Source organism: Corylus avellana, chromosome 3 (assembly GCF_965113065.1).
Source record: "Corylus avellana chromosome 3, dhCorAvel1.hap1.2, whole genome shotgun sequence".
NCBI lineage: Eukaryota > Viridiplantae > Streptophyta > Magnoliopsida > Fagales > Betulaceae > Corylus > Corylus avellana.
This window is the reverse complement of record NC_142492.1, coordinates 36,806,578-36,834,140: the sequence shown is the minus strand read 5'-3', so window position 1 is coordinate 36,834,140 and position 27,563 is coordinate 36,806,578. Positions and strand designations below refer to the sequence as shown.

The 27,563-nt window shown below is 38.0% G+C and overlaps 7 protein-coding genes across 7 annotated transcripts; 4 read left to right on the top strand and 3 right to left on the bottom strand.

Moving 5' to 3' along the window:
• The first annotated feature begins 696 nt into the window (after positions 1–696).
• SDHAF2 (succinate dehydrogenase assembly factor) lies at positions 697–3,285 on the top strand. Its single transcript, XM_059587110.2, has 3 exons — positions 697–1,205; positions 2,723–2,791; positions 2,891–3,285. The coding sequence occupies exons 1-3, from the start codon at positions 876–878 to the stop codon at positions 3,035–3,037; spliced, it is 546 nt and encodes a 181-aa protein (XP_059443093.1). The 5' UTR covers positions 697–875; the 3' UTR covers positions 3,038–3,285.
• Positions 3,286–3,382: 97 nt separating this feature from the next.
• LOC132175237 (uncharacterized protein At4g14100-like) lies at positions 3,383–4,710 on the top strand. The gene is made up of 2 exons (XM_059587109.2): positions 3,383–4,097; positions 4,354–4,710. The coding sequence occupies exons 1-2, from the start codon at positions 3,626–3,628 to the stop codon at positions 4,533–4,535; spliced, it is 654 nt and encodes a 217-aa protein (XP_059443092.1). The 5' UTR covers positions 3,383–3,625; the 3' UTR covers positions 4,536–4,710.
• A 608-nt stretch (positions 4,711–5,318) lies between these two features.
• On the top strand, positions 5,319–8,102 carry CRL (crumpled leaf). Its single transcript, XM_059586506.2, has 9 exons — positions 5,319–5,542; positions 5,673–5,722; positions 5,945–6,005; positions 6,153–6,188; positions 6,513–6,563; positions 6,709–6,801; positions 7,362–7,466; positions 7,657–7,749; positions 7,874–8,102. Exons 1-9 carry the CDS (start codon positions 5,399–5,401, stop codon positions 8,012–8,014), a joined length of 774 nt encoding a protein of 257 aa, XP_059442489.2. The 5' UTR covers positions 5,319–5,398; the 3' UTR covers positions 8,015–8,102.
• A 335-nt stretch (positions 8,103–8,437) lies between these two features.
• LOC132176732 (Rubredoxin-like superfamily protein) lies at positions 8,438–10,758 on the bottom strand. Its single transcript, XM_059589016.2, has 4 exons — positions 10,370–10,758; positions 10,215–10,273; positions 8,776–8,893; positions 8,438–8,667 (listed from the first exon to the last, which is right to left on the bottom strand). Exons 1-4 carry the CDS (start codon positions 10,621–10,623, stop codon positions 8,586–8,588), a joined length of 513 nt encoding a protein of 170 aa, XP_059444999.2. The 5' UTR covers positions 10,624–10,758; the 3' UTR covers positions 8,438–8,585.
• Positions 10,759–13,223: 2,465 nt separating this feature from the next.
• On the bottom strand, positions 13,224–17,494 carry GUT1 (Exostosin family protein). The gene is made up of 4 exons (XM_059588347.2): positions 17,041–17,494; positions 15,003–15,391; positions 14,553–14,794; positions 13,224–14,093 (listed from the first exon to the last, which is right to left on the bottom strand). The coding sequence occupies exons 1-4, from the start codon at positions 17,144–17,146 to the stop codon at positions 13,580–13,582; spliced, it is 1,251 nt and encodes a 416-aa protein (XP_059444330.2). The 5' UTR covers positions 17,147–17,494; the 3' UTR covers positions 13,224–13,579.
• A 1,566-nt stretch (positions 17,495–19,060) lies between these two features.
• On the top strand, positions 19,061–24,068 carry LOC132175475 (uncharacterized). The gene is made up of 6 exons (XM_059587434.2): positions 19,061–19,285; positions 19,953–20,211; positions 23,010–23,046; positions 23,192–23,297; positions 23,506–23,616; positions 23,765–24,068. The coding sequence occupies exons 1-6, from the start codon at positions 19,148–19,150 to the stop codon at positions 23,879–23,881; spliced, it is 768 nt and encodes a 255-aa protein (XP_059443417.2). The 5' UTR covers positions 19,061–19,147; the 3' UTR covers positions 23,882–24,068.
• Positions 24,069–24,631: 563 nt separating this feature from the next.
• LOC132176187 (Tetratricopeptide repeat (TPR)-like superfamily protein) lies at positions 24,632–26,989 on the bottom strand. Its single transcript, XM_059588324.2, has 2 exons — positions 26,858–26,989; positions 24,632–26,598 (listed from the first exon to the last, which is right to left on the bottom strand). Exons 1-2 carry the CDS (start codon positions 26,976–26,978, stop codon positions 25,082–25,084), a joined length of 1,638 nt encoding a protein of 545 aa, XP_059444307.2. The 5' UTR covers positions 26,979–26,989; the 3' UTR covers positions 24,632–25,081.
• Positions 26,990–27,563: the final 574 nt, after the last annotated feature.

The window sequence follows — 27,563 nt, the reverse complement described above, 5'->3', positions numbered from 1 at the left end:
CAACGTAATGAAATAAATGAGATAAAAGTGAATAGAAAATATCCCGTCTCAGTGAAGTTGGCTCTTCGGCACCCATTGCTAGGGGTGGGCAAAATCTGTCCTAACCCGCACAACCCGACCCACCCGCCCAGCCTTGCAAAGACCAGATTTCATCATTTCAGTGTTAAATTTGTAAATTCGGGTTGGATTTTTAACTATCCGTGCAGGTCAGGGTGGGTTGCGGGTAAGAGATTTTAAAATTACCGGGTACCTGCCCCCGCCCCGCAAACCCAAATAGAAAACGCTAAACTCTTTCTTACCTCACACGTCAGACTGGATTTGAGAAACAGAGGGGAGAAGAGAAGAAAAGGGAGAGAAGAGACGCAGCACGAGAGAGGAAAAAAAAACACAGAAAGAAAAGGAAAGAAGAAGAAAGAGAAGAAAAGGGAGAGAAGAGAGGGGGAGCAAGTGGAAGAGAGAGACGCAGGTGCCAGGAGAGAAGAAGAAGACGACCCGCACAAACCCGGATTACCCGACCCGCCCCGCAAATCATGAGATCTGGCGGGCAGTGTCCAATGAAGCCGGGTCTCGGATACTAATTTTAATACCCGATTGGGTGCGGGTCGGGTACGAAAAACACCCAAAAACCGATCTGATCGTCCCGACCCATGGCCATGGGCAATCTAAAATCAGATATGACTAATAAAGGACTCGGAACATAACTGAAGAACTCGCTTATCAGGGAAACAAAAAGAAAAACTGAAGGACTCGTGTGCGGACGAAGAACGGCCACGGTGTTGCACAAAAGGAGAGACAACTCGGCAGGCAAGATTTTCATTCTATTAACCCTGACGATTCTCGACGTCCACAGCCAAGCATCTGATTTCTGGAGTGAAATGGCGAGTTTGAGAAGAAGTCTGATTAGCGTGCACGGAATCCTCAATTCCAACCGGAGCTTCGCCTCGGCCGCATCGTCTCAGGCCCTTTTCGGGACTCAATATCGTTGGGTTCCTGGTTTTTCTCCGATTGCCAACTATAATACTCAGTCGCTAGATATCGATCTCTCCAACGAAGAGAGCAAGCGACGCTTATTTAACATGCTGTTATATAGGAGCAAACAACGAGGGTTTCTGGAGCTGGATTTGGTTCTTGGGAAATGGGTGGAGAAGAATATTCATTCCATGGATGAGAACGGTATTAAAGATCTCGTTCGCGTCCTTGACCTGGTATTCCTTATCTTTCTCTCTTCTATTCTCATGTTTTAGCTTTGATCATAAGCCCTTTTTACATGAATTCTCCTTCTTAGCACCCCAGAGGACATGCTTTTAATAATTCAAATATCGGTTCTTTATCTTTATTTAAAAAAAAAAAAAAACTACCATTGTTGTATGCCTGCATGCCTCGATTGTTATTTGTCCAAAATTATGCCGTAAGTTAGAGAATTATGTGTGAAATTGATGTCCTTTGAATATTCATAACATGGCTGGTAGAATCCTTCGGTATAAGCAAAGTGGTTCTTTTGATGTTGGCTTCAAGATAAATAATTCTAATACTCATGACATTGATATGTGTGTGTTGGAATGTTGCAGTTTGTGACCTTAATCTGCATGCGAAGTATGTATTTTACTACATTGCCTTCTTTCTATCTGTTGTGGGGAAGAGTCGAATCATGTATTTTGCATGTCTCTGATCCTACAGTCCTTCATCGACCTTGAACACTTTTGGCCTACACATCAATGTGCCAATTTTAACCTCAAAGATAATTATACGAAGTTAGGCTTCTTCTTGACCTGTTTCCAATGTCTAGGTTAACCTGTATTCCGTGAATAAATAGGATATTAATTGCTTTATGGCAGACAAAGTTTTGTTCTATGGAATTTGATGAGGTGTTTGTAGTTTTATGATATTTAGTCATATTGAGTTTCTCACGGGCCATATGTTTTACCAGTTATTACCATTCCAATTTACGTACTTCTAGTTCATGATAAAGTTTGGGAGACTCTCTGTAAGTTTTGTGCATCATGTTAATCCTAACAGCTACCTGAATTTGATAGAGACACGATCAAGTTAATGGTAATAAAAAATCCTGAACTAATTAAATATGGTTCCTAACTAACAATGAGCTAAAAGCATATAAACGCTGATTGTTAAAAGACGTTTCCATGTGTTTAATGACATTGGCTTGAAATGTAGTGAAGACATTGGAAGCTGATCTGTGGGATTTTAGGTGCTTTTGATAATGAGTTGTAGGTGTGTTTCCGGAGCAGTAGCTTTCTTCTTCAGCAATCTTCCTGAAGTTGTCTCCTTCATTTGCAAAAGACAATTTGTTATTCTTATTTTGAGTCTCTTTTTCGCTTGTGCACAATAGCAGCTTCTTGCTGAATCAAGTAATCCCCATGTTCAATCGATCTGAACTGGGTTTACTTTAAGGGGAAAGGAGTTGAATCCTTGCTATGTTCTAATTTCTGTAAGGATCAAGTTACATAATTCCCAGGTGAGGAGGGTATGCAAGGGATTTTTAGTTGAGTGGAGTTTATATATATATATATATATATATATTTGAAGCATTTCTCAGTATTTATCATATAAATTTGACTGGACATTAGAATCTCAAAAATGAAGTGGGATAAGCTATTTGCTGGGACAGTGTATCTTGGACAATTGGGGGGTGGAAGGGACGCTTAATTACTCCTTGGGGAAGAGAATAATTATTCAATGTTAATTTGGCATTTCTGTTTTTCAGGAAAACCCGGATCTGTGGAAGTGGCTTACAGGCCAGGAGCAACCCCCTGAAGCAGTGAAAATAAATCCGGTAAGTTATGATCAAGAGATAAAAGTTTTATTTAGTAGTTTTCTTTCTTTGCTTATTTTTTGGAGTTCCATTTTCATTCCAAGTTACCGAATGTTATAGGTGTTTACTGCTGTGCGTGACAAGGTTATGAACAACCTCAACAGCCATGCTGCTCCAGAGACACGAGCAACACCTGGGCAACCATGGGTAAGAGGGTGGGATGATATCAAGAAAGGTTCAGGCGGCCCTATAGCCGGGAACCAGTAGTACTTCTGCAATTACCTCTGATCTAGGTCTTGAATGATGTCTTTTACAGCAAAGTAAAGCAATAAAATGTGTCTGTATTTTCTATTTGTATTCCCATGCCTAGCCATCTCTACATATTAATGGCTGGCTGTAGTGAATTAAACCATTATGGTCGCCTCTCCTCGCCTCTAGGCCCATGTGCTGTATCCAAAGTTGCTTATTGTAATGTTTTATACTTTGGCCCGAATAGCAAATTCCAGTTTGGTATCCGCACTCATCCTACATTTTTATTTTATTTTTTATGTTTCGTTATATTGGGATTTGATGTTTACATGGAACAAAACCTTCTGCAACACAAAGAAAGTAAAAGGAAAAACAATTGTCAAAGCTCAAAAGCAAGAGCAGGATTCAAAATACCCAAAGCATGCAAAGGTTACCTTGGACTAAAGAGAAGCTTGGCCACAAGTGAGGGTCAAAGCGTAATTTCGGCATTCTCAATTGGGAAAATCATATATAACTTTGTGGATTACATTCCTCCGGACCTCCCAGTTGTCAACTTTCCTTGCGCCTCTCTCACACAAGCTATCATCTCTTGAGAGCAAGTAAACAATGGCTTCTGCAATCAACCCAGTATCCTTCTCTCTTCTCGTTCTTGTCTTCTTTCCTTGGACATCAGAATCAAAATCCAGAGAGAGAGATCCAACTCCGGCAGCGTGGCCTCACCAATTCCACTCGGTGGTCTTCATGAACAACAGCGGCACCCTCCAAGTGGTGGACCTTTGGTACGACTGGCCCAAGGGCCGGAACTTCAACATAATCCAGAACCAGCTGGGGAAGCTGATTTTCGACCTGGAGTGGGACAATGGCACCTCCTTTATCTACACTCGGGATTCCAACGAGGAGTGCAGGGTTATGCATTTCCCTGTGGGTATTCTCCGCCCCAACTGGCTCCAAGGCGCAACCTACCTCGGCCAGCGCCACGTTGATGGTTTCCTCTGCAACGTGTGGGAGAAGGTCGACTTCATTTGGTACTACGAGGATGTCCTCACTAAAAGACCTGTTCACTGGCTCTTCTACACAGGTACAATTCATTTCCATAATTCTCATTTCTCACACGCACATCTCTGTGTATATATATATATTGCCTAAAGTCGTCATTTCAATTTCAATCTCAATCAAGTAGGAACCTATTCTTCTCCATATTTAATACCTACAATGAATAGGGTAATTTTAATCTTGGGTCCTGGTAAACATTGATTATTGGAGTTGGAGCCGAATTATTTTTGTCATTGATTATGATTTTGTGAGAAATTGGTTTCCATTTTTATGGAGTGCAGGATATAGTGCTCATGTGATGACATTTGAGGTGGGAGCAGTGCTTGAGGATGCCGAGTGGCAGGCCCCTATTTACTGTTTTAGTGCTGGTGAGGAAGAAGAGAGGATGAGCCCCGTGGTTGGTGGTGCTTCTCATGGAAGGTTCATGATGAGAGGGATATCCAATGCTTCTACTACAGCGTAAATGGTGTAATCCCAATTAGAAAAATGATATCATAAAATTAAGTAGCATATATCCTGTACGTGCAAGTGGAAGCTTCTGTTTCTCTTCTTCACATGTAGAATCATTTTTGTGTTGTGGCAAATAATATTTGGGTGATTTTGTTTTATCAATCTAGTTGTGGGGTACCCTTTACAAAGTTGCAATAGCATCGCTTAATTTTTATTTTATTTTTTCTAATCAATGGCATCGCTTAATTGATTATACTGAAAAGTTCCTTCTTATCGGTGCTACTGCAAACTTGCAATACCCCAGTGTCAAAAAATATGAGCTAGGGCATATGATATTAAATTCATATAGCACCAATTATGATAAAAAATTATTATGTTGAAAGTGGAAAAAATGAAAAATCGTAGGTAGGACCTTAATTATAGTAAAAAGATTAGCCAATGTTCTTTAATTAATAACTCAAATATGGTAAAATTATTTAGTTTCAAGACATTAAAATCATTAGATTAGATGATGATAGTTTGCAAAAAAAAAAAAAATTGCCTAATCTTGAAAGTTTTCTCAAATATGTTATTTATTTGATAGTTTGGTTTATTTTTAGAACCAAAAGTTTTACAAATAGACCCAAAAGTCGGGGCATAATTTTCCTAATAAGTGGTGGACGTGGCAAAGCAATGACAAAAACTCAAGACACTAGGCTAGCCGATTTCCAATAATCTTATCTCAGACTCAAAAGTAGATACATATTATATAATTATCTTTTAATTATATATATTTTTTTAAAATGTAATAAATTAACCATTAAATTTGTGTATTTACACAAGTTCAATGATAGCTTGGTTACCAATACAGTAGGCGTAAGCAAAGGAAGAAAAGAGATGGGTACGGGAAGTCGAGCGCGGGGACTGGTAGTGAAGACCCTGCTACTGATTGGAGGCGCGGTTTTGCTCAAGCGGCTCACCAAGTCCACCACTCGCTGGGACCATGCTCGCATAGTTGGTAACTCCCTCACTGGCCAAAAGGTACCCACTACTGAATACTGATATTCCCCTCCTCGTCACCCACCCATCTCTTCCATTTTCAATCATATTATTTATTCAGCCATTTTAGTGATATGTTCATGGGGGGTAATGTGTTTGAATTTTATGATAGTTTTCCATGGAGCAAGCATCCAGAGCTCCTGACAATTACTTCAATTTCAGGTACTACCGTAGACCTCCTAACCTATTATAATTCATGTTCCTATTTTGTTGCACATTAACCACAACTTCTCAAGCTATCAGATTTTTTCTTCAAACTCATTGCTGAGCTTCTTATCTATAACCAATCAAGCATCTCTAGACATGGGTTCTTTCTAAAACATTCAAAGGACTCTTTTTGCTCCAGTTTATAACCTTTTGTCTTTTGTCTCTGGCTATCTGGAGAATGCTTACGTGCCCAGCAGCAGAGATAGTTGATGGGTCAAAGGCTTTATATTGTGAACAAGTGAGTATATAACTCGCTGCCTATTTCCTTATCGAAGAAAACAATTTAGAAGTTTTCAATGGCTTTCTGTTCAATATCTTTATCGATATTCTGTCAGTTGCTTTGTGCCATAAAATAGCTTTATGATGGTTTTATTTCTGTTGCTAGGCATTCTGGAGGACTCCCCAGAAGCCCTTTCGGCAGGTATGCTAGTGTACCCTATCAGCTTTCAAACTTGCTGCATTTGTTATGCATGAATATTATGTGATAGAAATGGTTTCCTCGGGTATTGCCTCCTTGATTCTGCTCTCTTTTTCTTTTTTTTTTCTTTTTTTTTTTTTTCTTTGGGTGTGTGTTTTATTGAAAGTTCAATTTCAATGATGTTCATGTAAATAGATTTCTCAGTTTAGGGGTGAATTTTCCTGTATTCTTTCTTCAGATTGAACCATGTGGCGCAAGCCTTGTTATTTTCTTCAAGAAACAATTGTGCATTTATAAATTCTAACTTCTAACCTGTACTGATTGCAGAGATTCAACATGGTCAAGCCTTGTCCTAAAGAGTTGAAATGTGATGTTGAGGTTGGCATATACTCTGTTTCCCAGTTTAGTTTTGAGGAGCATAATAATGTTCCTTTGCATTTTTCAATGGTGGAACTCTTTTTTTTTTTTTTTTTTTTGGAATTTGAGTAACACTTTAACGTTTTTAACTTTGCTCAATGGGCAGGTAAGTTCATATGCTATTAGGGATGTGGAGGAATACAAGAACTTCTGTGACCGCCCAAAGGACCAGCGCCCGCTGCCTGAAGAAGTTCTTGGGGTAAGACTTAACTTGCTGCTAAGTTGTTTGCTGATAAGCATGGTGATGTCTTAATATATCTAGATGGGATGTTGGATGCTTAGCTATCTTTTTCCTTCTTGAAGTGCTTCTAGCGAGAATGGAATTGAAAGGAAATTTTCTGATATCATAACTTTTCAGTTTATTTGGAAAAGCAGTTGTATAATTTTTTGTGGCATGTGGCATGCCTCGCTAGTTTTGTTCTTTTAATGTGAGACAAATCTGATGGTAGATTCTGCTTCTTAGTTGAATGGTAGCATGGGCTAACTTACCCAAGGCTTAAGAACAGCGTAGAGCTGTACAGCCTGTTAGTCAAGCCCATAAAATGGTCCGTACGCTTGATTTTAGGTTAATGCTTCAGCTTGGGAACCCTCGTTAACTTTGATTCTTGATGTATTGTCCTGCACTAATCGCATTAATCTTGCCAGTAAGGTTTCATGCCTGAGTGTGAGACTGACTGAATATATTGATTTGAATGCTTTCAAATTGTTACTTGTGGCTAGGTGGAGTTCACATTCTCCGAATGTCCTATACTTGTGCAGGACATTGGGGAGCATTTAACAACAATACATCTGAAACGCTGTGAGCGTGGAAAACGCTGCTTATATGAAGGTTCAACTCCACCTGGCGGGTTTCCTAATTCATGGGTAATTGTCTGTTGACCCTATTGCCATCTTTTTATTTTTTTTGTTTTTTGTTCTGTCTACACTCCCCTTGTATGTCAGCTGTCTGCAGTAAAACCTGGGAGTGGGAAGTTGATTCCTCCTCAATACTGATCAGTCCAACTACAAATATTCAATGATAACTTTTCTCTCTCTCTCTCTCTCTTCATGACAGAACGGGGCAACGTACTGTACTTCGGAGCTTGCAATCTTGAAGAATAACGAGATACATACATGGGACAGGGGCTATTATGAAGATGGAAATCAAGTCAGTTTTTTGTAGTCTTAATTTGCATTTATTGATATTACCTTGATGAATATTTGAAAGTAGTACTCTGGATTGAGATTAAGGCAGAAACCATAATGAGAATGCTTTTGTTAACTCGCTACAGGTTTGGGGAGCGAAGGAAGGTCCTTACGAGTTCAAGCCTGTACCTGCCTCTAGTTTCAATGACACGTTTTCTCCTTTAGATTGCCCTCCTTGGCAATCGATGGAGAAACGAATACAGGGTTCATTTATTTTGCAAGACTGATCACTTGTCACATATAGCAATTATATGTAAATCTCTCCGCATTCTTAAACTCCTATCAAATAATGACTCAGAATTTTGTTTCGTGGAATATTCACCAATTTGTAGGCAAAAAACATTGTGTGGGACTGAATAATGGGTTGGTTAAAACACATGCAAAATTGTAAATGACATCCGTTTATGTGATCATCAATCCATGTCTGGATATGTTTTCTTTGAGTAGCAGGTAATGTGCTGCTTCATATAAATTATAAGGTGCATGTCATGGTCCTGTAGTATGACAGACGATTTCTTAATCTGGGGAGAACTGTATTGCTTCATTAACTAGCTTGAATTAGGATCATCCTCATTTTTCCAGGAAACATCTTCTACCGCCTAATTGAGGACAAAAACTTAAATGGCTTTTGTTTGTTTGTGCTCAAAACAGAGAGGAAATTAATTTTACAGCAATTAGATTTAGGATCGTGATGGGAAAATGTAAAGTGGAATATGAAGAAACTTTGAGAAATAAAATGAAATTACAGGAAATTTTTTGTGAACCCTAGTCGCATAGGATTTCTGACGGCTCAACTATTCAGCTAAAGGTGCTATTGAGGTAGAAGTATAATCCCGCAAGTGCCACAATTCCCACCACAGCTGCGATGGGGAGCGCCCGCCTATTGCAAGGGGAAAGTACTTTGTTGTGTTGAATTATGCAGAAAGAAGAAAAAGGGGAAAGAAGACATTTGATAATCCTACTGAAATAAGAAAGGATTTATGCTTACCCAATTGCTTCGTCTCTCTGAAGTTGTTCTTTCCGTGCCTTGCGAACATCTTTGTCATTGGCATTTTTCACCACAGCAGGTTCATACGGCCTAAATCTCCGCTTAGGAGCACCACAGACTGTAAAGCACAATTGCAAGTACTGATCAGGAAGCTTATTATCGCCATCAACATTTTCATGCCTTTTGGACAGGTGACTTCATACATGGACCGGATGGATTATAAAGGCGTTTATAGGTGCAAACTAGTCTCACTTAGGTGGGTGGATTGTCACATTTAAAGGTGTTTATGGGTACTAAGTCTCATATCGGTTACCAAAAATGCACTCTACATCCGACTCGCAAAGGGTTCTCTACATTTATATCTAAAATAGGTAATCAAAAGCTACTTTTTCTATTTTACTTAATAACTTTTCAAATGCACTACAAATCCAGTTATTTATTCTTTCTCAATATCATTTAAATATATTTCTTTATTATTTCTTTTATTTCATTTTTTAAACATATACTTACTCTAAAGAGAGAAAGAGAAAGAGGGAGGGAAAATCGTACAAAAAAACTTCTGCATTCATGCTTCCCCACATTTGGGAAAGTTCTATAGATTAAATGCAAAAATGTATTTAGTTTAGAGAGATGAATGAAAATGTTTTTTAAGGAGTTGGTTAACCATTTTACAAGTTGAAATCCAAAATGCATAAGCCATTATGGATATACATAACTTTATAAGTAATTTTGAAAATGTTCAATTGTAACTTGATTCATCTTTTTTAGAATAATAGCTACATGTGACTAGATCTTTTCGAGCAAGTGGCTATTTGAACTACCAAAAACACTTTTTTTTTAAAAAAAAAAAAAAAAAAAAACTATTACCTTTTCAATACAAAGAAACTCCACAGATTATCTATTCCACTCTCTACTTTCTTTAATTGTTATTTTTCAATGTGCCAAAGGATGGTGGTAGTACACCTATGTTTTGCTTTAACAATCTGAAAAGAGTTCACAGTTGGAGATGCTAAGCAGTGACACTATATGTAAGAAATAACAAGCGCACATTTCTCATTGCACACACAAAACCACCATCCTGTGGCCCGTGGATATGACCCTGAAGTCCTGAACTGTAGCTTTTCCCGTTTGAACAATTTACAGAGGTAGTCATTAACATGATAAAGTTTATGGTTTGTTTTGTTAACCAACAAAAATTTGGCCAATTCTAAGAAATGAACACAGATTATTAAAAACACAGAGAGAAATAGACATAATTGCCCTCTTTAGGCATTGTCTACCTATATCTAGATATAGGTGTTGTCCTAAACAGACATTATTGTCAGAAAACCTAAGACAACATTATCTCAAAGGGTTAGTAATGATTGTTAGAGAATATGTTGAACGGTAGTTGTAAAAGGAGAAAAGATTGAAATACAGAAGGGGTGAAAATGATTTACCAGGACATAAGTACTTATCAGCTAGTTTCTCAAAGGGAGTTCTGTCATTGTAAATATACCTGCATCAGCAAAATTGCCATATGATTAGCCAAATAACATTCAAATCCAAGTCGAAAGAAGGAGAAAGAAGAAAGAAGAAGAAGAAGAAAGAATACCCGCAATCGCGACAAATATAGGATTGCTTGGAAGCGACACGCATGGAGAATCTGGGTGCAGCAGAAGCAGGAGTACTCTTCAGTTGAGGAAGAAGCAAGAGGTTAAGCGATGGAGAGAAGAAAGACGACTTTAGAGCAAAACGATCGGATGGTCTTCGCAGACCAGCATTGCCGATTGTAGCCAAAGAAGAAGCTGGTAAAGACTTGTTTGATATTGTGTGAGGTCTGGAGGGTGGCTGCAGCTGCATGGCCATTTTCTGTGAGCCTCTCTTCTTTGAGTTCCTCTCAAAGATGTAGTAGTAGAGTGGGAGGGAGTTGGAAGTGAGAAGAGGGGATGTGCGATAAGAGAGTGGAAGAGTCTAGATACAAAGGGAAATAATGTTTTGGAGTCGCATTCTGTGATGTAATTGGCTGCCTGGAACATCTTGTGGAAGCGTGGCTTTCATACTCCCCACACAACTCCTCTTCACCCACTTTTAGTCTTTTACTGCCTTTCTTATCTTTTTTGGACAATTTCTTGCCTATGTTTTACAAGGACCTACTTTACCCACGCATATAATTAATTGGGTTAAATGCCTTTCCATAACTTGTGGGTATAAAAATTAAATAGTCACTTCAGTTTTGGAAAATGTCACAAATGGTATTTAAAATAAACAGATAAACTAACTTAGTATTTATGTCACGATTTTGTTAGATTTTTTGATAGAACTCCACGTACCACCCCTTACACGTGGATTGGTACTTGTGTTTTCAATGCGACACGTAGATTGGCACCTGTATTTTTAGTGCCACGTCAGATTAAAAATTAATAAAATAATATGTAACCCAAAAATATAAAATAAAATAAAATAAAATAAAATAAAATAAACCAAAAACCTAGAATCAAACCAATCTAAAACAACCCATCGGTTAATAAAAATAACATCAATTAACAAACTTTAAAAATAAAAAATCTGAAGAGTTTTGGGATGGCTGGCCACCCCATTTTGGCCATAGGTGTGGCCGGCCACCCCCATTTTAGCTAGGGGGTAGCTCAAGCCACTCCCAATGGCCAAATAAGGGTGGCCAAACCACCCCCATGGCCTATAGGGGTGATTAAGCCACCCCCAACTTGCAAAATGGGGGTGGTTCAAGAGCCTTTAGGGTGGCTCGGCCACCCTCGTTTGGCTTGGGGGTGGTTCAGTCACTCCCAATGGCCAAATGAATAAAAATTTTTTTTAAAGGGTTTGCCTTTGGGGATGGCCAAAGCCACCCCTGGCCGACCCCCGTTTGGCCAAGGATGACCAAACCACCCTAAATGCAAACCCTTTATTTATTTATTTATTATTATTATTATTATTTTCATTAGGCCATTGGAGGTGGTTCGGCCACCCCTTGGCTGGTCATTGGGGGTGCCTTGAGCCACCCCTAACTAAAATGGGGGTGGCCAGCCACCCCAAAACTCTTCAGATTTTTTTTTTTTTTTTTAATTGATGTTATTTTTATTAATTGATAGGTTGTTTCAGATTAGTTTGATTTCAGGTTTTTGGTTTATTTTATTTTTTGGTTACATATTATTTTATTAATATTTTAATCTGACGTGACACTGAAAACATAGGTACCAATCCACGTGTAAGGGGTACGTGGAGCTCCATAAAAAAATCTAACAAAATCGTCATGGAAGTATCATGTGGGTTTATTTGTTTACTTTAGGTACCATTTGTGACATTTTTGAAAACCAATGTTACTATTTGATTTTGGCGTAAAATGCATGTACTGGAAAGACATTTAACCCTAATTAATTAAGCGTCATGACTCTGCCTAACCACTTTATTTGTATTTCACATACGCTAATTTATGCCCCATGATGCTTTAAAGAAAGAGGGGGCAAAAGTTTTGCAAAACAACTGTTTATGCGTTTTGAAGAGTAATTTTTGTTTGAAAAAATATTCTGATGTGATATAAACGTCAAAAATGTCATTGTGTTTTTATATGGTTTTTGTAATTTTTTTTCTTCTTAAGTACAACAATCAATCAGAAAAGGGGGAGAAGGAAAAAGTCCTTCTCACTACAAATAGGGGAGAGAACATAAAGAGGGGAAATAGGAATGCAAACTGAAACTATTTAGACTAATTTTGCATTTATCCCTTAATTATAAAGGTCAAAAATTTTTGTACTTTTTATGAGTTTTTGTAATTTTTTTTAATAAATATAACAATCAATTAGAAAATGGGAAGAAGAGAAAAGGCCTTACTACGAATAGGGGAGGGAACAAAAAGAGGGAAAATGGGAATGCAACTTAAACTATTTTTAACGAAGGCCCCAAAAACCGCATGATAAGCGTAAATGTCGAAACTTTTCAAACTTTCTAAGAAGAAGAAGCAGGGATAATGGAGATTGTGTCCACGATAATGGGAGAGATCCACCAATCTTGTGTGATAGTGGGATGTTGTAAGGCAAGGATAATCACCAAGGAGTCTCCTTCCATTATAAACTTCTTGAGCTAGAGTGGGTTACTCATTGAGGGCTACCATTAGATTGACAAATTCACCAACCTTATCTGTTTGCTATATACATGCTTGAAAGAAGTAGGCTAACAATAGAGCTTCTTTCATGAGTTTTCGAGCTTGCCAAGTATCGAGCGTTAAGGGTTGGAGGAAAGAGCCCTTCTTCCCTCTTCTTCCTCCCCCACTCCTCCATTCCCTTTGTATTTTTGTTTTTTATTTTTCCCCTGTTCTCCTTTCTCTCTTTTGTTGTCACCCACTCCCACATTTTCCTTGCGCCCTAGCTCCCCTTCCCCCACCAATGTGCAGCCGAATTAAACTCATTAACACAGCCTTATATCACAAAGCAGAGAATTTACCAAGATGCCAAATTTTATGAGAATCAAAATCACTATATTTTACATGATGCAGTTAAGCAAACGAATTGGACAAATATCAGTCCTGATTTAAAAGTTGCTTCCCTCTCTTTTAAGGGTAGGTGATAACATAAAACACAAAATGACAGCATTCTAAGAACAAATGAACCACTTGGCAGTAAAACATATGGGGCACAACCTAAAACCACGTAAAGGCATTTATACTACATTTTGGTCAAATAAAAAAAATTCAACTTGATGAAAACGAGCACCTCAATTACAACAACAAGCTCTGAGAAGATCAAGAGGGTGAGCCAAGGGGCATAATGCCAAGAATTCTGGTTAGAGTTGAATACGCGCTGTCATAGTTGCTACCAAGGTTTCAGGTCACCCACTGGACCTGCTGTCCAGTTTAAGATCCTCTCACCTGGCTTCAAGTAAATATTCTTGTCGTGCGGCAACTTTCGTGCCAATCCATTTAGGACTTGATGGAAAGCATCTCCTGGTTGAGCAGGTTGTGGAAACAACATTGCTTGCTTCATTGAAGGATTAGCAAGCAATCTTTGCTTCCTCAATATTACATCTAATGGGATTGAGGTGAGGATGGTGTCCAAGTCCGGAACATCCTTCTCAGCTATAAAAACCCCAATTTCTTCCCACGGGATTGCATCAGCAAAAGGAAGAACAATGTCATCTGCTATGATAACGGGGATGCAACCAAATATCACTGCTTCGACCAATCTCGGGCTCCATGGTGCCCAGCCAAGGGGGCACAAACAAAAGACAGCTCGTTGCATGTCCTCATAATATGTGGTTGGGTGTTCTGTGGAAATGTCAAAAAGTGGATTGTCCTTAAAGTTCTCCCACACTGCTGCTCGTGCACCTCTGTAAAATAGTAGAACGATGTTAGATTCAGGTATACATACCAAGAAAAGGAAGATAGATTTATACATGTGTTGAATTGAATGATATAATCTATTTTATGTTTGGATTACTGGACAAAACTCGGAGCATCTATCATTCTTTTTCTGCATAAGATAAAAACCTGATGAAAACTCCATTTATTGTCTTGTGATTCTTTTCCCCTTTTGACTTACAGCTTTTACCGTAACTTTTGAGAACAACCATTCTACATTGTGAATGTGTTAATGTTTCTAATTTCATCATATGGCAAAAATATGCTGGTCAACATCCTGTCCTAATTCTAAAATTACCACAATGAATCCTTAGATTTTCAATCTAATTGAAAGGATACATTTAAGGCCTCAAATTCTAAGCAAAGAAAAGGAAAAACCTTGGATGTTTAAAAGCCCTCTTGTTGCATGCAAGTTTAGTACGAAATACCTTGCATAATAACCACCTTCTGGATCATTTCCCACATCATAAAACAATCCTCGGAAGTAGACAAAGATAGACCTAGGAGTTTTCTCAGGAATCAGGTGGGTTTGCATTTTCTGAGGAGGAGCATATGGAGGAACTATAATTGAGCCCTCTTTTAAGCAAACATGATTCTGTTGTCCAAAAGTCTGAACCAATGTAGCACGTTGGAGCAAGGTAAGAATTCCTCTTTCAATCGCCTTCTCTTCCTGCAACAATTTAAAGTGAACAGGGAGTCATCAAATACCAAATAATGATAAGGAGAAAACTAAGTTGCAAACATACAACAATTTTAACAATAAATGATACCATTTAGATACATCATAAATAGTTAAGCTCTACTTCTCAAAAAATAACATTACAGACTCTTCAGGAATCCACAAGATCAGGCCAAAAGAGACATGGAACACTTCTTACCTGATAATGGAAGCATGCCGCAAAGTCATGAGGCACTACAAAAAAGTGATCAGCCCCTTCTGTCCGATTCCAGTAAGGCCAGTTAGAAGAAATGAGCTGTATCGCACTTCTCATCATCCGAGGTGACTTAAAAGGCAAAGGAAGGCCATTTGGTGTCAGGTCGCAAGTTGTGTATACAGGGGTGTAAAACCAATCAGCTTCTTCAGGATTTAGAGTTCGAACAGGGCTAGATAAGAGAAATCGATGCATAAAGATCTCAGCTGCAAACATGTGGGTGAGGCATCTCGGATCCTTTTGCAGAATCTTCTTGTTGTATTTACTTGGAAGCTCATACACAAAAACCTTCAACCTTCCCACTGGATCATCTTCCAAGACATCACCAGCACTACCTACACTCGGTGCAACCAAAACATTATCATAAGATCTCACATTTTGAATACTGTAGTAAGTGAATATTAAATAGTTTCCAAACATTTTCATAGTTTACAATTTAAATGGGACAATTGCAACACAGCACAAGAGGATAGCTAAAATTGTCACAATGCATCATACTAGGCAAGTTTGTTGGGAGCTACATTCTAGTTAAAAGAAACCTGCTATTATGTGATATATAATTTGCATCTGTTCTTCAGGATAATGAAAGTCAGCAATATAAATCAAAATAAATATTCACAGACTAGGATTTAGCTACCGAATTTATCTTTTTATTCTTGAAACAGGATGAAATAGGGTGGAAGATGAAATTGTAGATTCAAAACCCACTTATATAAGTACATGTGCAACCGACCAAAAAAAAGGGATCAAAGCACACAAAATTAAGTATATAAGATGGATTGAAAAGCTTGAAATCTTAATTAATTAGTAAGGCATGAAAATGGGAAACTGAGAACTAATGCCTACAACAACAGAAGTTCTCTCCCAACACCCCAAAAAAGAAAATATATATATGGTCAAGGGGAACCCCGAAAAGCCTCCACCTTCAGATGCCAATACCATTATACTGGGTAAACTTCGGCTTAGGTAGAAGTTAGAGGTTAAAACACAATTCCTTGGTAGATTAAGATACTACTTTCTAAAAGAAAATTGATCCCTCACTACTATCTTTTGACAACAAAAATTGGGGTTTCCTATCTACTTTACCTAGCATCATACTTCAACAAATTAATAGGTCATTTTTCCTTACAACTTCAACCCACTTCTCTTTGTAAAAACTCACTTAGTGATATAAACCCTTTCTGGTAGAGATTCAGCTTAAAATACATAAAGCCTTCATAATGCAATGTAACAATGCATAAATTATTATTTGAATGGTCTCTGTCGGCATCAAGCCTCATTATTTCCTATTTCTTACTTCTTTTTACTGCATTACACGTGTCATATTGCAACTCCTTATTCTCTAACTTTGTATGAACTTGGTTTCATGAGTAAATGTGTCCATATCACAGAATTATCCCAAACAATATGCTTCCAGTGCATCTTTCCCAGTTCTTAACTTTTAACATCTTCAGCAAACAATATAAATCTTCGGTAAATATCCCAATCTCTCTCACTCTAAATAAGCATTGGTCATAGATTCACCCAGAATATGACCACATTACGGCTTCAAGTCTCGACAGGGTGAAAATAGTGCAACACAAGCATATGTGGAGCACAAATCGATTTCCAAACAAGCTTGAGTTGAGCCAAATAGTACCAGAACATGTGCCCATTTAGATATCATCCGCTTCCTAGTTTTCCGTATGCTACTTGGATCTTTTTCCAAGTTATCTAGCAAACCAAATGCTACATTGAACTTAAATCTAGAGCGGATCCCAAAAGTCTTCCAAACCTAAAGCAGATATCAGGACAAAGAAAAACCCCAACACCCCAATAATCAAAACCCCAAATTCAAACGATTACACCTGTAAACCACAGTTAAATTTAAAACCCCTAATCAATTGAATTGCCAATAAAACGAAAATATAGAATAGGTGAACCCAAAAAGAGATAAAATTCAGCAAAAATGAACAAAAGGGACATAAGATCAAAGAAATCCCACCTGAAATTCGCTCAGTGGGTTGAGTCCGGCCCTGCTCCACCGCACCAATCCTCAACACAAAGGCGGCATAAAGAAGCCCAACAAAACCCCACTTCCAACCTTTCATTTTCTTTTTTCTTTTTTCAGTAAAACAAATATCTTAACTCTCTTTTTACAAAAGAGCCGAAGTCTAAAGAAACACAAAGAAATGGAGAAGGTTGCTTCAGGATATGAACCAAAGAAGATTAGAAGAAGAAGAAGAAGAAAGGAGACAATTGGAAGGCCATGGGAGTAGAAGAAGATGGGTTTTGTTTCAGCAGCTGAGTAAGATCGATAGGGGGAAATGAAGGGTGGATTTGCTTCGAAAGAAACAAAGCTTAGCGCTTTTGTTTTGTGTCTCCGTCTCCGCGGTTTGATGGGGAGTCCTCCTCATTCCACACCAGTCGCCAACTCTTTTGTTCAACCTCCAACCTGCTCTTTTGTCTTTCTTCTTTTTGTGTTAATATTTTAAGTTTGTCAACATACTAAATTTGATTTTTTTTTTTTTTTTTTTTTAACTGGAAACTTTCACAAAAGACACCAAACTTCTACCCGTTTTGAAATATCTCTTAAACTTCAAAATTTTTTAATTTAGTCATTTGAACTTTCAATTGCTCTCAATTTGAACCCCTCCATCAATTTTAGCCGTTAAAAATTAAAAAAAAAAAAATCAAAAATCAAAATATCCCTAATTTTTGTTTTTTGTTTTTTTTTTTTAAATAAAAAAAAAAACATTTTAAAAGTTAGAATTTTATACAAAAGTAAGAGATATAAATGTTATGTAAAGTTTAAAATCTGATGGAGGGTCTAAATTGAGAACAATTGAAAGTTCAAGGACTAAATTGAAAGATTTTTAAGTCTAGGAAAAATTTATCAAATCGAGTAAAAGTTCGGGAGCCTTCAATGAAATTTTTCTTTTTTTTTTTACAACATACCAAACGAAATGTCTATAGAGGGAGCGAGGGAGAGAGGAATTAATCTACCTCTTTACGGTGGTTACTGGTTAATTAGCGATAGTAACTATTTGCCATTTCTCGTTGACCAAGTAAGAGTTTTATGCTCATAAAATTTTATAAAATAAAAAAATAAAAGAAAAGAAAAAGAAAAAAGAAAGTACGTATATCATTTCTCACTCTGAATTTCAGATTCTAAACCTATCATGTTGAAATATGATGGTGGCAAGATTGTAACGCGGTTACTTCCTTGGTGAACACAAAGAGACTGCAATTTGGAAGGAAAAGGGCGGTGCATTGGGAAGTATGCAGGAAGCCCAACTTGTGCGTTTTTGTTAAAGCCCAAAGACAACATGTGTTTGAAGGCCCACAATACAGGTATCACGTCTGGGGTTAAAGTTTTCATCAGCCCATAGATAGGTGTCGTGTCTCGTGGATTTGGCAATGTGGGTCTAAAAGGCCCCATAAATCTGAATCAGATGAAGCCCAACAATTGTGTTGAAGCTGGTGGTTGATCACTTGATTGTTTGCAAACTATAGAGAGGGGATCATTGATGCTTCCAGATTTAACAAGATCTTTGGGGAACGGAAGTGACACTATATTATATATCCTCTCTTCTTTTTCAACATAAATGCATGTCCTGGCGCTTGCGTGAAGATGTTTGTTTGTTGGCATCCCATGTGAGCTGTGAAGCCCGTGAAGGACAGACAATGACCGAACCCTGTTTTTCTTTCTTCTTTTTCTATGACTTGATTTGATATTTATATCAATTTGTATTCTTTCTAACTCTTTAGGAACTCTCTATATTGTAAATTTATTTATATAAATAAGAATATAAGAATATAATCTTAAGACTTTATCTTATAAATATAATTGTCTCCTTTGTTATTTATTTATTTATTTATTTCCATCTAATTATGATCGTCTTTACTTTCCACCAAGGCAAGTAAGTAGTAGCTCACTGACTACCCAAACGTATTAAATACGACGTAAAGAGCATGCCACCAAACTCCAACTGACAAGATAGAAATTTGAATCTAAGTGGGTAAAGGAGGGGCAGTGGGGGTGTCACGGCCCACACGCACCGCCCTACAAACTAGCTAGACTCGGGGAAGTTGCAGCTTGAACGTACGTGATGAACTCCACTGAGTCTAAAGAAAGCATGGAAGAGAAATATTATGAGAAAGATGAAGGCATGAAAAGCAATGAAGCTGAGCTAACCAAAATCCTTCTGATGAGAGCATTTGTGGAAAGCCAGGATCCCTCTTCCAAGGTCCCCCCCCCCCATATATCCCTCCTAATTTCTTTTGTCTTCACTTTGTGTTGCATTTCTTATTCTACGTTGCTTTTCAATTCGATGGGATCAATTGAAGCACACTTCCTTTTACTTCTTTTAGTAAAACAAGATTTATTTATTACATCTCCATGCAATATTATAGCAAGCAAATCTTTCAAATTTTATACCAACATCAATAAGGCTGAACAAAATGGGAAATTAATATGCCGTCAGCCACTCGTATCTTCTCTCTTCTCAAGAGACCAGATTGATGGCGATCGATGGGCAACCATATGATATAAATCCCATTTCCCTCCCTCTTTACTCTTGATGAATCTTGATCGCTTGGTATGAACTATATATGAATACTGTCTAGTTAATTAAGCAAATCTAATCTTTCCTTTTACACCATCGATTACTTGATTGGAGTCTCCATTATGCATTATAATAACTGTTTCTTCATTATATATGCCAATGTATTATCCAACATAAATATCTGCACTCACGTATTAATCAAGTAAATTTTTATGATATGCATCATTAGTTTTGCCTGGAATTTGGAAATATATAAGCAAGATTAGTTACCGCCGTTTTCACTAATCTCTTTCCGGGCACATAAAATGTGCATATGAGCTGACATTTTGTTGTACGTGCGAGCATGCAGGAAGTAGATGATCAGACGATTAGAAGGTTCCTTCGAGCTCGTGAGTTAAATATAAACAAGGCTTCTGCCCTGTTCCTCAAGTTCTTGAAATGGAGACGAACATTTGTTCCAAATGCTTCAATTTCTGCATCAGAGGTTCCAAATGAAATTGCACAGAACAAGATGTTTCTCCAAGGACTCGATAAGAAGGGACGACCCATAATGGTGGTCCTTGGCGCTAGACATTTTCAAAACAAAGGGGGTATCGAAGAATTCAAGCGTATGTTTTTTTTTCCCTCTCTCGTTAAGTGCTCATATAACGCTTAAATTTCCTATGCCTCTGGCTCATACAGAGACTCCATTAGCATTCAATCCTTTTGGAGCTTAAAATTTTTTAAGGCTGTGTATTTTTTTCTTTAGAAACAATATAGAGGGAAAAAGGGATTAAAATGAGGGGATATCTTTTCCACTCCTCATATGGATGGATCATGGAAAGAAAGAGGAGAGTCCTTGAAAATGCTACAAAAAACATTATGAGAAGCGACCCATTTGACAACTAAAAGCTGGTTAGACACATTTGCGTTATCACTCCAAAAAGATTAGTCAATTTGAAGTTTTCCTAGAATCACTTAAAGAGCCCAATTTCACTTTGTAAATAAGCAATGTGAGACTTAACACGTACTTTTAACCATTTCTTATTGCTTAATAACCCAACCTCGGCCCCCAATGGGCAGTTCTGAGTCTTGGCCAGTAGCGGCGTTTTGTGGTGGTAGTTCTATGGGCCTTGCACGATGGTTTTGGAGAGGAGAGAGAGGAAGAAGTCAGAAAAGGAAGAAGAGCTCTTGGAGAGAGACAAAAATCAAGAGAAAGAAGAAGAAGAAAAAAAAAAAAAAAAAGAGATTAAAGAAAGAGAGGGAGAAAAAGAAAGCATTAAACAAAGAATACTTAGGTTATGAGATTTAAAATAATATTGATAATGCTCAAGTACGACTTAACGTGGCTTTCATTGATATATATAGAATTACAAGAGGTATAGATAATTTAGATAATCGTGTACAGAAAGATAACAATCTACAAATAGAAATTTATTTTAAATTATATATTAGGATATACATTTCACGAGAGCTCTTATCTCTTATCTAAGAGAGAGTCCTTATCTTGATCACTCTTATCTTGAATGGTTTGAATTACTGATAGAGTAGGTGGCTTGACATCCCCATGCAATCTCAACGGTGGTGAAGCAACGTTGAGTTTGGTAACTAAATATTGAAAACCTGTGGCCACTATAGGTTTTGTGAGGACATCAGCAAGTTGATCTCTGCTGGGAATAAATCGAATTTGAATTGTCTTATCAGCTACTCAATCATGGACAAAGTGAAAATCAATTTTCACGTGTTTTGTGTGAACATGAAACACAAGATTGACTAAGAGATAGGTTGCACCAATATTATCACACCATAGGATAGGCGTGGTCGTGATTGGGACTCCAAGGTCACATAGGAGAGTCTTAATCCATAATACCTCAGCTGCAGTGTTGGCAACAGCTTTGTACTCTGCTTCCGTGCTTGACCTAGAGACAGTGGGTTGTTTCCGTGAGCTCCATGAGACAAGATTTGAACCAATAAAAACACAATAGGCACTCGTAGACTTGCGACAACCTACCCAATCCGCATCTAAGTAGGCTTGAATGGTGGAAGAAGGAGTCTATTTCAGCAAGAGACCATGTCACCATGTGTTATGGTGTGCTTGAGATACCTTAAGATCCGCTTTACAGCTTGCCAATGCAATTTTGTAGGGCGATGCATAAATTGGCATACACGATTTACGGAGAATGCCAAATCCGGTCGTGTTGGACATAAGTATTGTAGAGAGCCAATTGTACTCCGGTAAAGGTATGGACATGGCTTTCATTGATATATATAGAATTACAAGAGGTATAGATAATCTAGATAATCTAGATAATCATGTACAGAAAGATAACAATCTACAAATAAAAACCTATTTTAAATTATTTAGTAGGATATACATTTCATGAGAGCTTTTATCTCCTACCTAACATAGAGTCCATATCTTGATCACTCTTATCTTGAATAGTTTGAATTACCCGTGATCAGTGCATGCCCTATGTGGCGTGACATTGTGCACGAATGGAGAAAAAATCTATTTTGCATTTTTTATGCCTAATCGGATGGGAGAGCTTTTTAAATGTTTGGTTAGCCATTTTAGCTAAAAGTGGAAGATGGTTGATCTACTATATATGAATTCTCTTATGGTTTGAAGCATAGGCATTAGGGAAAAGAAAGAGCCATTCCTGGTTTCTAACTTACTAGGCAGTGATCCAATCTTTCTCTAATGTTTTATTGGATCAAGTAAAAGGGTTTCGTGAGTAGCCTAGGTCCTCTAGTTCGTTTGAATGGGTGAAGGAGATAATTAAAGAGGTATTGAGAGGAGCATGCAAAGAAAATGATCCTTCCCTGTAACCCCTTCCTTATTCAATTAAAAAAAAAAAGAAAAAAAAAACAGGAGCATGCAAAAGGTTTTCCTCCTACTTTGTCTTGCTAGGAGAATCAACCACGGGCCATTAAAGTTCTTGCCTAGCTATGTACTATAGAGAGCTCAGACCAAAAGGTTTCTTTATGGAGCCGAGAGGAGGGGCAATGAACACATGACGTTGCCTTGACATTGCAGGATCCAAAAATGAAGCCCGGCTGGCGGTTGTTGCTACGGTTACTTTGGTGGTTTTTAGTGTTTGTAGGATGGTGAAAATCTAAACCGAGGGTGGATCCACTCTGAAGTTCAGGCCAAAGAACTTATTTTGCAGCCTGGGTGTCCTAATCTGGGCAACTATTTGGACAATCTTTCTTTTCAGTTCCTACAGGAAAACTAGTGGAAGAGGATTGAAACAAAAGTCAATTCATAGCATGTCTAGATTAATCACCTTCTTAAATCTGATTTACAAAACCGAATTTATGATAGCTTCCACCAGAGGGGGGAATTTCTTAATTTTTTTATAACATATATGTAATATAGAACTGCAATTGGTCTTTTAGTTCACACAAATTGTCCTTGGTGGTACAGGTTTTGTAGTCTACGGACTGGACAAAGTATGTTCAAGGTATCTCTTTCCCTGTCAAGGATTCACTTTCTATTTGCTCATACATGTGCACACACGCATGAGCATATCACCAAGAAGCTGCATTTGAGACTCAGTAGTAACTGCTGTCGCTGTAGATTGTAAATGATTAACCTTGATGTGTCAGGATGCCCCCGGGACAAGAGAAGTTCGTTGCCATTGGAGATCTTCAAGGATGGGGGTATTCAAATAGTGACATCCGTGGATACCTTGGAGCTCTATCCATTTTGCAGGTTAAGTGCTTCACACTACTTGCAAATTCTGCTAATAAAAAATCGAGTACCTATCAAAAGAAACCCAGAAACTCAAATATTCAACACCTAAATACAATTCCTCTTAATTATTTTGTTGCAAACACAATGAACAAATAAACATAAGTCATTCGGTGCAAAAACATTACATTCGAATGGCTTGTAACATTACTATTTATGGCAATGGCAGGACTTCTACCCAGAAAGACTAGGGAAGCTTTTTCTTGTCCATGCGCCTTACGTGTTCATGGCAGTATGGAAAATTGTGTACCCTTTTATCGATGAAAAGACCAAGAAGAAGGTTAGATTGTGTACCCTTTCATTGTGTAAAAAATGTGATATATGATGTTCATGTGCACGATCCAAGCATAGAATGTATTACGTATCTGAGCATTTGCACTCCAGAGACAAAGACTTGAGCTAACTCTCTATGTTGCATGACTGTGCAGATATTATTTGTAGAGAACACAAGGTTAACATCAACTCTGCTTGAAGAAATTGACATGACCCAGCTCCCAGAGACATATGGCGGCCAGCTGCCATTAGCACCAATCCAGGACTGCTAATGAAACAACCTGCATGGAGAAGACAAAATGAATAAATTGCTCTTCTTTCTTTGCATATCATTCGTCATATATCATAAACAAACAGATAACCAATCACGCAAGGTCCTGGGCAATATCTTTATTACACACATCCATGGCATGTACTTTCACCTATGTCTTTCTATATGAGACCATGTTTCTAATCTCAGTCCGTCAAAATTACATACTAGTTGGGAAGATATTCAAATTTCAGAAAACTTCACCGATTAGAAAGATGTTATACAATTTCCAAGCAATTCACTTGAGCAACTAGAAAAATACAATATGACTGGCAGAATACGGGTTAAATAACTAAAAGAAATTTAATGTAATCATAGTTAAGTAGACATACATAATATCACTAAAATTATCTAATAATACAAAAAAGGATTAAGTAATATTTTGTACTATTAATTTTCTATCCTTGTTGGAAAGTGAAATAAGAGTCTCAAACCTTTTATCTTTACATGCTTACGAAAAAAAAAGGTTAAAAGTTAGAAGTATTAAGAGATGGTTTGTACGTCGTAGGTGTCTAATTTGCAGTGAGAATCTTAATGATGTTTTACAATGACTAAAAATATTTATAGGGAACAATAAGGAGCTTGAACAATCTAAGATTTCCATTTTCATTAATATAATTAGATAATGACTTAGCAATCCCTATGAGAATAGAAGTTTGAAAGCAAAATTATTAAAAATTTGCAGCTCGCAAAGCTCAACGTACCTCATGGATAGTATAGGTTGTGTGGTTTCACCTAAATCCAATAGCATTGGCAATTAACTTGAGCACCTCCAACCACATGATTAGGCTTTAAAATTGTTTACTTTGCTTGACCATCTAACTCTCACTTTAGTCTATATTATATGGCCAAAATCTAATGCTGTATGAGTGACCCAATAACGTTGACCAAGGTTTCATCCCCTGGCTAAGAACATGTTGTCATCAATTCTAAAGAATTTTCCATTACATATGATTCAAGCCAGAGGCTCATAGAATATCTCTTCAGAAATTTCAGATACTTTAACAAAGTTGACTGCCACCTGAGGTTGATTGTAAAACAGTATTGAGTTTTTACTTCAACCAGCCAATAAGCCCATTTGCAACTGTTGGTTATGCTCTCCAAACTTATGAATGTCCTAGAAAGGACATATCTATTGGCTATTTGGGGGTTGAGTGGTTGACTACCAATAATCTCCACAAGAACATAAACCACCTTCAAACCGGTGAAAACGGGTCCGATCCCTCACGATTATCACTCTGTTTAATACTATGGAAACCACTTTTATCCAACAATGACAATCATGACAAATTCGCAAGTTTTTGAAAATCCTAATTTCTGTTCCAGGACTAGTTTTTAGGATCCCATAGGCCAATGCCAACTTTTCACTATGAAAATTCAAATTTTCCTCCTTTTCCTCTTCAGAGACATCCATCAAAACCAACTCTGTCACATAGGTAAATCCCTCGAGCTTGACCCGTTTGATCAGCCCCTCCAACACTCTATATATTGCTTCTGTTTCAGGGTGTGACCGATCACCTGCCTTGAATTGGTGAATGACACCCACCAACTCAACCCAACTCTTTCCACGATTTTTGCGAACCCCGGTCTTCTTCATTATTTCTCTAACTCTCTCTGCAGTATCCCATCTCTTTAAAGAGCAATAGATATTAGACAGCAACACATAGTCTCCACTTCTGAGTCGGGATATATTTGCAATTGCAATTTCACCTAATGCTGGCTTCGTGTAAGTTTTACAGGCACTAAGAAGTGCCCTCCATATAACAATGTCTGGTTCCATTGGCATTGAATCAATTATGGCATAAGCCTCTTCTAAACGCCCCGCTCGACCCAAGAGATCAACCATGGCTCCATAATGCTGAAGTTGTGGCTCAATTGAGTAACAATTTCTCATTAAATCAAAGTACTTGCAACCCTGTTCAACCAAACCGCAGTGGCTACATGCTGTTAAAATCCCAATGAAAGTTATGGAATCAGGTAAAACATTTTCAAGCTCCATCTTTGAAAATAATGCAAGTGCATCTGAACCAAGACCGTGACTTGCTAGCCCATTAATGACTGCATTCCAAACAGACACATCATTGCGCCTGACACTATCAAAAACTTCTTTTGCAGTTTGGATTCTACCACACTTGGCGTACATGTCTACTAGTGCAGCACTCAGTATAGAATTCAGTTCAATTTTGTTCTCAATCACCAGAGCATGCACCCACTGAGCATTTTTCAGAGATCCAAACCGTGCACACCCACTCATTATAGAAGCAAACGTAGATGCATCAGGTTGTACATTCGAGCTCAGCATCTCCCTGAAAAATCTCAATGCCTCCTGGAAACGCACATTCTTAACAAGACCTCCAATGATTGAGTTCCATGTCACTATATCTCGGGTAGGCATTTTGTAAAATACCTTCTTGGCAAAATCACTTTCTCCATTTTTCATGAGACTTTCAATAATTATATTCACGGAGACCAAATCAAAATCCCAGCAAAACACTTGATCGAGAATTTTCCGAGCTAGATGAATGCGATCACAACGTGCATAAGTTGATATTAAACAAGCTACTAGAGAAGGATAGTTTCCATACCCAAACTTAATGATTCTTGCATGTGTCTCAGCTGCAGTTCTGGAATTCAAGGAGAGTTTGCAGGCCTCAAGAAAACGATAGAGGGTTTGATGGTCTGAAAGAAGGGCGAGTGGATAATCAAAATGAAAATCAAAGCTACAACCCAACACTTGATGGCAAGCTACAAGCTTATTCAAACACACCAGCGCATTTCATTCAAAGTATATGAGGAATGAATATGAAAAACCAAACGTTGTTCCCTTTACATTGAATGATATCTCTATGCACTAGAAAGCAAAAGAACACCAACACCTGATAGAAAACGTGAAAGAGAAAAGAGCAAAGTAAAAGAAAGAAAGTAGGTAAAGGGTCACCTTCGAATGCAGAATGGAAATCTGAAGGGGAAGATAGAGAGTTGGAGCTGATGATGGGTGTCCATGAATATGAATAACAAGTGAGCCGCTTTGCCCAGTAGTGTCTCTGCATCGGAAACATGAATCATTCACCTCTTCTCTTCTTTCTCTGATTCTCTCTCTCATGAGTCATGAGCACTAAATATTGTACCGGCATTCGCTGGCGTGCCTTTCACTACTGGGCTGGACGTCCATTCCTCGGCCCAAGCATCCTAAACTCCATCTTTCTTCTCCTCTTTGAGGCCCCAAATGTATTACCATCCATGAGAATATGAAATATAATAATCCAACCTGTCGAAAGGCTTGTCCTTTAGCCCAATAGCCAATCTTACAGCTACGGGCTTCAAGCCGAGCTACTTTCGAAAATCTATTGCTGTTTCGGGCTCCAATTAATTCCTTACATCTATATTGCTCCTCTTTTCGATTAATGGAATGGGAACTTGTTAAACTTGCTCAGAGAAAAAGGAAAAAGGAAAAAAGAAAAAGAAAGAATTAATAAACGAGAACAAGAAAAGGACAAAGAAAGTAAAAGGAAAAGTACTGTTGATGTAAGCCAGCCTGACTGGCTGAGGCCTGAGGGGTTCAGGCTGTTCAGCGGCTCAGCGACTGACTCATTCAGTCAGGGGGGGACGAATTGTGAGCATCCCAGCAGGGCCATGACGTGTCA

Coding starts and splice junctions, on each gene's coding strand:
- LOC132176187 (XM_059588324.2), bottom strand. CDS start 26,978: ATGTTTCCGATGCAGAGACACTACTGGGCAAAGCGGCTCACTTGTTAT. Junction 26,599..26,857: donor TTTCCATTCTGCATTCGAAG/GTGACCCTTTAC, acceptor CCCTTCTTTCAG/ACCATCAAACCCTCTATCGT.
- LOC132176732 (XM_059589016.2), bottom strand. CDS start 10,623: ATGGCCATGCAGCTGCAGCCACCCTCCAGACCTCACACAATATCAAAC. Junction 10,274..10,369: donor TATATTTGTCGCGATTGCGG/GTATTCTTTCTT, acceptor TTGCTGATGCAG/GTATATTTACAATGACAGAA. Junction 8,894..10,214: donor TGATAAGTACTTATGTCCTG/GTAAATCATTTT, acceptor TGTGCTTTACAG/TCTGTGGTGCTCCTAAGCGG.
- LOC132175475 (XM_059587434.2), top strand. CDS start 19,148: ATGAACTCCACTGAGTCTAAAGAAAGCATGGAAGAGAAATATTATGAG. Junction 23,298..23,505: donor GAGCTCTATCCATTTTGCAG/GTTAAGTGCTTC, acceptor TGGCAATGGCAG/GACTTCTACCCAGAAAGACT. Junction 23,617..23,764: donor ATGAAAAGACCAAGAAGAAG/GTTAGATTGTGT, acceptor ATGACTGTGCAG/ATATTATTTGTAGAGAACAC.
- GUT1 (XM_059588347.2), bottom strand. CDS start 17,146: ATGAAAGGTTGGAAGTGGGGTTTTGTTGGGCTTCTTTATGCCGCCTTT. Junction 15,392..17,040: donor ACCCACTGAGCGAATTTCAG/GTGGGATTTCTT, acceptor CACCGAGTGTAG/GTAGTGCTGGTGATGTCTTG. Junction 14,795..15,002: donor CGGCATGCTTCCATTATCAG/GTAAGAAGTGTT, acceptor AAATTGTTGCAG/GAAGAGAAGGCGATTGAAAG.
- SDHAF2 (XM_059587110.2), top strand. CDS start 876: ATGGCGAGTTTGAGAAGAAGTCTGATTAGCGTGCACGGAATCCTCAAT. Junction 1,206..2,722: donor TCGTTCGCGTCCTTGACCTG/GTATTCCTTATC, acceptor TCTGTTTTTCAG/GAAAACCCGGATCTGTGGAA. Junction 2,792..2,890: donor AAGCAGTGAAAATAAATCCG/GTAAGTTATGAT, acceptor CGAATGTTATAG/GTGTTTACTGCTGTGCGTGA.
- LOC132175237 (XM_059587109.2), top strand. CDS start 3,626: ATGGCTTCTGCAATCAACCCAGTATCCTTCTCTCTTCTCGTTCTTGTC. Junction 4,098..4,353: donor TCACTGGCTCTTCTACACAG/GTACAATTCATT, acceptor TATGGAGTGCAG/GATATAGTGCTCATGTGATG.
- CRL (XM_059586506.2), top strand. CDS start 5,399: ATGGGTACGGGAAGTCGAGCGCGGGGACTGGTAGTGAAGACCCTGCTA. Junction 5,543..5,672: donor ACTCCCTCACTGGCCAAAAG/GTACCCACTACT, acceptor ATTTTATGATAG/TTTTCCATGGAGCAAGCATC. Junction 7,467..7,656: donor GCGGGTTTCCTAATTCATGG/GTAATTGTCTGT, acceptor TCTTCATGACAG/AACGGGGCAACGTACTGTAC.